The sequence below is a fragment of the Urtica dioica genome, chromosome 12 (genome assembly GCF_054948205.1).
Source record: "Urtica dioica subsp. dioica isolate 48M chromosome 12, U.dioica_male_clone48M_v1_H2, whole genome shotgun sequence".
NCBI classification, from domain to species: Eukaryota; Viridiplantae; Streptophyta; class Magnoliopsida; order Rosales; family Urticaceae; genus Urtica; species Urtica dioica.
This window is the reverse complement of record NC_142767.1, coordinates 4678912-4688144: the sequence shown is the minus strand read 5'-3', so window position 1 is coordinate 4688144 and position 9233 is coordinate 4678912. Positions and strand designations below refer to the sequence as shown.

Genomic DNA, 9233 nt, shown 5'->3' with positions numbered 1-9233 from the left:
TTCATTTGAACCGAGAGATTTTCAGTGTCAGCTCTTTAGTGGAGTCAGTTGGCATTAAGCTAAACTTGGAAAAGGTTTGTGAACTTTTGAGTCCAAGTGTTTAGCTAAAGCTTTGTTCATTTGGGTCCATGAGGTCACTGTCACGAATCACATCGATAGGAATAGTTAAACTGGAAGCTAAGTCAAAACAAGAACGAAAATAGTGAAAAGGGTATTTTTGTCTTTTGAGACAAACGATGAAATGAATGTCAATAAATTTTTGACAAGGTCATTTTATGACATGTTTCACTCGGCCATGACTTGATCATTGGGCCTTGTGAATTAATTTCATTTCATGAGAATTTTATTTGAAAATTCTAAATGGGCCTTTTCTTATGTTGTCATGAACAAGTGAAGAAAATTCTAGAAGCCTTTTCTAGAACATGTTGGGCGCCCATAATACCCAAGATAGAGAGATTATTTTGTGCATAAATATATCAAGATACTTGCCAAAAGAAAAAGAGGAAACAAATTTGCATGAGGATGCTATATGGAATTCGGCCAAGAGAGTAATAGGCAAGCCAAGGAACAAAAAAGGAAACAAATCCTAGCCTTCTAGAAGGCTGCCTTGGGCGCCTAAGAGGAATGGGAAATAAGGGTTATTTTGCTCATGAATATGTGATATTCTATAGAAGAGGAAACTACCTTATTGAAGGTGAGACCTCTCCTATAAATAGGAGCCTCATTTCCTCACATTTCATTCATCCAAGTTTAAGAGATTTGAGAGACTCTCTCTCTAGAACTTTGGCCGAAAATCCTCTCTCTCTCTCTCTAGTTTATTTTCGATTATTTCTTGTCTTGGCACCTAGGTCCTCACTCGACCTAGTGTTTAGCTCTGCGACTTCGAGACTCGTTCTCAAGTCGTAGTGTTTAAAAGTGCCCACTCACTGATTCCTTCTTTTCGAGTGATTTAGTGATAGAAACTTTCGTGGTTGCTCGAGGTGACGAGGAAAGAAAGAGAGACGTGCTGCGAGGGGAGACGAGCGTTGCAACTTTCCAAAAGCTTCTACAAGGTTCAAGCTTCAAGAAAGGTTAGTAACTTTAATAGCTCATATTAGTTTTTATTTACATGTACATGCTCTTGTCTAGGTTAGTAAAAACTAGTTTTACTTAAAAAGAAAATTTTTAAAATTCCGCCGCTTAACGAAGCGTTAAACTTTTTCTTAAACCCTAGATCGATTCCAACAATTTCTGCATATCAATTGTGAATTCAGCCGTTGGATCTTCATGACGTGCACAGGAAGCTATCTAGCGTGTTGTATTTAAATAGAGCTAGGCTTGGTTTCTCCGAGTAACCTTTTATCATTATGAGTTCAGAGAGTCCTTTTGTAGTGAGAGAAAGTGCTGACAGAGAAAGACTACTTAGAGAGATAAATAGTTCAGAGAATTCTCAATACTTCTAATCTGTAATACCTACAAGAGACGTTTTGATCTCATTGATATTGAAAGAAACCCCAAGGCTGGACGTAGGTCATTTGGAGACCGAACCAGGATAAAATCTCTCTGCCCTCATCTTTTTCGTTTGATTTCCTGTTCTTGTTTGTGTCAATCGTGTGTTGCTTGTGGTGCAAGTTATTTCTGTGTTCATTGATTGTTTAAGCAGATCTGCTTGAACCTGTTAAAAGACTCAACAGATTCAGCCACCAATAAACCTCCATATCTCCAAATCCACTCTCTCCTTGCTTTCTCTTTCTCCCTCCCACCTACCGCCGCTTTGTCTCCTTTGGAGAAGCTCCATGGCTTCGTTGAGTTCTTTCTCTTATGGTCTGGTTTTTTTTGCAAGTTATCGTGGTGATTGCTCTTGGTGGATTTGAGAGTTTTTTGGTCGTGAAACCCTCTATCACCGGAAGTATTCTCAAGGTTACTATCAACCCCAAAGATATGGGTTTTTTGTTCCGCCCAACCATGGATGAAGACCTCTAGCGCTATAGTGGGATGCTCTTATGTGGCGACTATCTTCCCTGGCCATGGTGGATCTACGCGTCGGGCTTCGAGCGAAGACATCTTCCCTAACTCCCGATCATTCGAGCCCTGTTTTGATTCTTGGATGGGGTGGTGAAAGGGTTTGTGATAGAGTTTGGAGATGGATTCTTGGATGGGGATGTTGGGTGGTGTTAGTTAGTTTCTTATACGTTTTTCATATTTGTCATGTTGCTTTACTTTGTTTAATTTTTTTGGTTGCATTTAGGGTGTTTAGAGTTTATACATCTATCCTCTATCTTAGAGTGGTTTTGTGTCTCGAAGTTGATTTATTCATCTTTTGAATTTTTAGTTCCAGCTGGATATGTCGATCTTTTGGTAGTGCAGGCATTCGAACATCATTCTCCACATTTGGTAATCCTCGATTATTTTGGTTCATCCATTAATTTCGGAGGGTAATGCGAACGACTTATTTAGTTGTTCGAATTCTTGTGTCGTCTACTTTCCGATTGTAGAGAGTTCTCACATGACGTGCATGCACCGGATTATAGTTTCGAATTTTTATTGTCTCGAGGTTTTACTCTTTTTTGTTAGAAGATGGTGGTGTCTGAACTATTGAGTATTATGTTTTTTTTTTTTTTTTTTTTAATATTACGCATGGAGCTATTATTATATAAAAAAATATTTATTTTATACTTGGCCTATGTTTTTTTAGTTACTTATATTAAACGAAATAATCAGGAAAAGGAATGAGAAAGTCAAAATGCGCCGCCGCAAAAGGAAGAGGCATGTGCAAATTCCAATAGAAAACTGCAAGTTGAGCAAGTTATGTGGGACCCACGCCACACGTGGGACCCTAATAGTGGATGACGAGTCACAAAACGACCTCCATTCTCTCTTGTCTTCTCTCCCTTATCCTTCTCCAAATTTCCCACCCAATTTCACGATGCTCATTAAAATGGTTCCTCTTTTTTTTTTTTTTTCTTTTTTTTTTTTTCATGTTAAAAAGTAACCATAAGGTTTTATATGTGTTTCTCCAAATGATATAGTTTGGAAGTCAATTCCCCACACCAAAAATGACAAGAACAACTATAATTATAACGGCAATAGCAAGTGTTGGGCTCTTTGTTTGATAACATGACATTACAATATAATATCTAATTAAATATGTCATTTGAGTAATATATGTTAGTTTATATATAAATAGGTCAAATGAATTTAATGATCACTTTATTGCTAAAATAAGTTTGAATGACTCTATATACATTATTCATCACATCAAATTTGCACATTTCGAACTAAATTGAAAATTTAAATTTTAAATTAAAGTAGTATTACACAATCTCCTGTGTGGAGGTCGTGGGTTCAATCCCCGCTGCAGCAAAGTTGCCTTAAAAAAAAATTAAAGTAGTATTGATTACGAAAAAATTAGCTCAATAGTTAATATTATCGTCTTTTAAAATGAATTCCACTACAACCAAGAATATTTTCAACGGTGATATGTGTTGAGGTAAAACTGTTTTAAAATCTTATTATACGCCACCAAATACAGCTTTTTAAAAATGTGAGATTATGAATTAGTCGCGGTCATATGTCTTTATGTCGCGGTATATTGTTATCTGGCTAAAATTTAACTTTGTTGCATCGTCATAAAAAAATACATATATATTATTGATTTTTTTTTTTAAATTGCATCAATCGTCTCTATTTAAAAATGGTAGGCTTTTATGCCTTTTTAGCTCTTTGCTCATAAAATGCTCCACATTTACATAGTTACACTAAAAAAACAAATTAATTTGGAAACAAATATAAAATATAGTATAAATACCTACCGTTAAAAAATGGGTAATGTTCATTTCCCCTTTTTTTCAAGGAAAAAAATGCCGTTTCGAGCCTCCTGATTTACGAAAAATCGTCATGCCGATGGAAAACCCAACGGAAAAATTGTGGAAAAGGGAAAGTGAAATGCCGTTTTCAAATGCCGTTTTCCATGGAAAACCGACGTGCCGACGGAAAATCGAACGGAAATAATGTGGCGAAACAAACACATAAATATATATATATATATATATATATATATATAAAAATGTAGTTCAAATTTAAAACACTTCAAATCATACATATCTAGCATAAATGTTCCATTTGTTCATGAAATAAATATGTTTCACAAACATATAGAATATAAAAAAAAATGTATCAATAGAATCCCAATGGACGTCCCGGTTGGATAAAACTCGGTTGGTTTTCTTGAAGCTCGCAATACTAAGACCAAGTGAAATTCCCCTGGTACGATTGTCGGAAGTTTTGAACATGCATGTCATAGTCGGCTTGATCGTACCCCATAACTTCACTTATCAGTGGGCATCCCGGTGCACATGCTATGATGTGCTCGGCACCGAACCGATCTACGCGTACACCGTACATACGACGTCCACGTCCTTGCGAATTCACCTGTGGCTGTGGCACTCCTATCGGATTAGGATAACGGTAAGAAGGACAAGTATACGAACCGTCACTCTGTGTGTCTGACGTGGTGAATGACATTGTGTCGAACTGAGACATCAAGTGATCGACGCCGTATTCACTGCCAGATGACATGTACGCTCCATATCCTTGTTGGAAGTCACCGCCGTAATCACTACCTGAAGACATGTAATGCGTGGGCGCTCTCTGTGTTCCTCCACCGTAATACGATCCGGTCTCAAAGTCAAAGTACTCTACGGGTCTGTTAAACATGTAATATATTACTTTTCATATTCATCATACGTACATTGTTTGTGAACTCCGACATGAATAAATGCGAATACACTAACCTGTCAGATCTTTGACGTCGTGATCCGTGATCAGAATCTTGCGTCGCTTGATAACCTTGCTCCATAGTCCACGACTCGTAATGTTGGCTACCACCACCACCACTATCACCACCAACGTCTTGACTAGCTGGATAACCGCCGTCGTCACCACCGTCGTCACCGTCGTTAGGACCATGTCCATTGTCTGATGATCCATGCGAAGTGTGACCGACATCAACATCTTCCGCCCGAGCCTGTGAGGCGACGTGTGGATCGGGGTTCCGATCTTCATCGTCGAGGTGAACTGGGCGGATCCATTGTAGGAGTTCATCATCGTCGACGTTATCGCTCATTACCTCCATTGATCTTTGGATCATATCCAACGGATCCTTCCTGTCGATGGCGTCGCTTTGGATATCTCGTAATTGCAGCTTCATGTTGTAGCTACAAAAGATGAGTTCCTCAAGTCTCTTATATGCTAGTCGGTTTCGCTGCTTAGTATGGACAAGTGCAGACGTGCTCCAATTTCGTTCGCACACCGATGATGATGCGGTCTGAGAAAGGATTCTCATCGCCAACTTTCTCAATGTGGGGGTTTGAATTCCAAACATCGCCCACCATTCTCCTAAGAAAATGAAGAAACTCCGTAAATATGACACTATGATATGAACATCGGGAATAAGAAATAGTTCTTACCGGAAGCCATCTTCGTCCTTCCCGCTACTGCGGATTTATTACCGAACACGCTTTTTCGCGTCGCGGAGTTTTAGAAGTTGGTTCCTGATGTCGTCGCAGTCATCATTGGGGAATAGCCGCTCAAACACTTGTGTAACCGCCGTAAGATGCTCGGGTGCCTTGACGACCTCCGGATTGTATTGAAATTTTGGATTTAGGTAGTGAGCTACGAGATAAATAATCAAGGATATAAATTAAAAATTATACAATGACGTTCACAAAGAATAAGCGAAATGAGTAATACCTGCTTGGTGCAACGGATGGTCAAGTTGTCTATTCCATCTCTAAATCGCAATGTCAACCACCCATTGCTTGTTTGGGATGCTTTCCAACTTCTTTTTCATTAAATCGAAGACGTGGTACAACAAGCCCATTGTCGGAACAACTTATGTATCAAAGAGACGCAAAGCAGAGTACATAGGCTTGAACACCTTGCACACGCTATCAATATGGAGCCAAAAGTTATTGTCAAATATTTTTGACTCCACAAACTGCCGAGCCGCAGTTTGACGGAAGGAACATTGGTCCCACCAATCCGACGTGAATATTTTTTTCAACCCCGGTCGACTGCTCTTGAGACTCGTTAGGGCCAAGTAGTTCGTGGCGAATCTCATCGGACCGGGAAGGATTAGCTCTCCTTGTCCTTCTTCTCGCATCTTCGAGAGGACAACCCCGTGATTGTAGATGAACTTCGTGATTTCTCTACAGTTCTTAACAACCTCGGCGACAGTCGCTTGTTTTTCCACGTCCTCGAGCATCAAGTCTATACAATGTGCGGCGCACGGAGTCCAGTACAGGTTATATCGACGAGCGAGTTTCAATCCAGATTTCTTGTAAGCCGAAACATTATCAGTGATAAACTGAACAACATTGTGTTCTCCGACTTCTTTCACAATGGGCGACATAATCTTATAGATGTACAAATAGTTCTTGATCTCATCTGACGCATCAACTGACTTCAAAAAAACAGTCTTACCCGCCGAGTACACCATAACATTTATGATGCTTAAACGCGTAGGTCCCGTCCACCCGTCCGACATTATGGTGTAGCCATATTCCTTCCACACTTTCCGTTGCTGATCGATGTACTTCTTGACGGATGCAACCTCTTCTTTCAAGTACATGTTATAAATCTCATACAGAGTCGGAAGCGAAATACCAAGACCTGTGAAGTTTGAAATGAAAGTACAGTTGGACACCACAATACTTGTCAAATTAAAACCGATAGTTCAAAATTCAAATACACGAGACTTACCAACTGCCACAGCTTCATTGATCATGTGTCAAAAATGCGGCGACTTCACTTTGGCGCCTGGTATGTTCTCGTGGATGACGTAGCTACTAACAGCTTGTCCTTGACGCCCTTTCAATTTAGGATTCGTGATTTCCGGGATCGTAGGTTGTCGTCCACTATATGGCCGAAAATGAAGTGGTGGTGGTGAAGTCCCTGAACCCCCACCAGGGCCGGATCTCCAAGCATCCGGCTGTGTCTCTTGACGGCTTCTTTTAAAAGCTTGCATCATATCACGTTCGTATTGTTGGTCGGGGTCAAGCTCTACGTGAGTCGGACCGAAGCGTCCGGCCAAGTGCTCGTCTACGGTTACATCAAGGACGCCCTTGTTTTTCTTCTTTTGGACAGTCGCCGCTTGTAACGCTAACATCTCCGTGCGTACGTCTGAAGGAACACTCGTACATGCCTTCACGTTTTTCTTCGGATCGTTTCCACTTAAGTGTAACTTCATCCGTGTGATTCTCCCCCCAGTAACGTGCCCACAATAATTGCACGTGAAGTGGTTCGGGTTTGTTGCACCTGGGGTACAATGCTTACGAACGCCTTTCTCGCTCATCTTCGATATACCTGCATATTGAATTCAACATCTCAATCAAACTAATTTCAAATTTTCAATATGTCAACAAATTACATTCAACATGTCAATAAATTTTATTAAAACTAATTTAATTTCAATTCAAAACAAAACAATTTCAATTCCAACTACTTCAATTTCAATTCAACTTTATGTTTATCCTCATATCTCCTGCCGTACATGGTACTTTAATTTCAATTCAAAATCTACTCAAACTAAATTCATTTCAATATATCAACAAATTTCCTTCAACATGTCAATAAATTCAATTATAAGTTTCTAACTACGTCAATTTCACTTCTAACTACTTCAATTTCAATTACTACTCTATCAATTTAATTTCTAACATACATGACAAATTAATTTGGATTCGAAGTCTAACTATTTCAATTTACAATTCAAAGTCTAACAATTAAAATTTAAAATTAAAATCAAACAACATCAATTCAACACAACATAATTAAAACTTATTCAAACCATAAGTTTATATAATTTAAACTTTAATCCAAGGAAAACATGACCTGATTTTAAAGTTAAAACAGAAATAAAAAGTTCAAAAACTGATTTTAGAGTCGCCGGAAAAAATGGTGGTTCGCTGGAAAAAGTGGTGGTTCGCTGGAAAAAAAAACGGTGGTTCGCTGAAACTTCTCCAAAAATTCTGTAAAAAATATATATCATAGATCGTCACATTACAAACAACATTCATGAAGGTGATTATATGAAAAAAAAAATCAAAATACTCAATAAAATCAAGATCCAAGTTTCAGAAATTAGGTTTACAAAAAGAAATGGAAATTCGCCGAACAACTTCGATTTTCGCCGGAGATTTGCTGAATTTAGACCTTACTGTGACGAAATGGAAGGAATATCGCCGACCCACGTCCTTGTCGTTGGAGATTGGTCCGGCTTTAATCGATGAGCAACTTCGTTTTTTTTTTCTTTTCGGTCGAAAATCGCCGACAACAGACGACAAACTCAAGGTTTTATACACGTTTGTGAACGACATGCGACGACAAACTTCAAGCGAAACGGCGTGTCGTTTTCAGGAATTTCGAACGACAACTTGCGACGAAACGACAAACATGAGTGCCGGAGGCTGTTTAGTCACCGGAAACAACTTTCCAACCAAAATTCTTGGAATTTCTCCGGCATTTTGTTCCTTGCTTTTTTCTTTTAAGCTCTTGTTCTTCAATAAAAAGGTTTTATATTCAGGGTACTGATTTTTTCTCACCTACCACTACATAGCTATAAGTTCTCTACTTGACCGTTCGTTTTTTTCCCTTCATTGCAATTATGATATAAATAGTAGGATTTGAAGAAACTGAAACGACATATAGATGACAAATATAGTGTCTTTTTTTCTTGCAATAAACGACAACATTTATAAACTTCTTTGAAGCGAACTCTTCTCCAATTTATGACAAAGATAAACGTATTGCATGTAATAGATTTGGCAACTGGATCAAAGAAAAGAAAACAAAAAAAATGTCTGTAATAAGTGGCTAGCAATCAATAATTAAAAAGAAAAACTGACGAAGTTAGACTGCCAAATTATGACAAATCTTTATTGAGCTGGTAACTGAGGATTTAAAATTTATCTTACTGTATTACTAATACCGTAAAGTACGTGGACAATTTAGTTTACATTAGTATAACCAAGTTAAAAGAATTTGTTTGTATTTGGAAACGACAAATGAAATAAGGGGAAAAATGTTTGTCCACTTGTTTGATGTTGCTATACCAACAATTTGGTGGCCCAATTGAAGTCTAGAATAAGACTAGCAGAGCTGACTGCGAACACTCATTACAATTTACAAGTTGTATAAGTAATATTTATAAATATGATAAATATCTAATGTCTAAATGTAGAAGGTACTGATTT

General features: G+C 38.3%; 1 protein-coding gene across 1 annotated transcript; it reads right to left on the bottom strand.

The window, feature by feature from the left end:
* Nucleotides 1-5246: 5246 nt before the first annotated feature.
* On the bottom strand, nt 5247-6766 carry LOC149378723 (uncharacterized). Its single transcript, XM_089603840.1, has 4 exons — nt 6742-6766; nt 5890-6651; nt 5490-5652; nt 5247-5376 (listed from the first exon to the last, which is right to left on the bottom strand). The coding sequence occupies exons 1-4, from the start codon at nt 6764-6766 to the stop codon at nt 5247-5249; spliced, it is 1080 nt and encodes a 359-aa protein (XP_089459966.1).
* Nucleotides 6767-9233: the final 2467 nt, after the last annotated feature.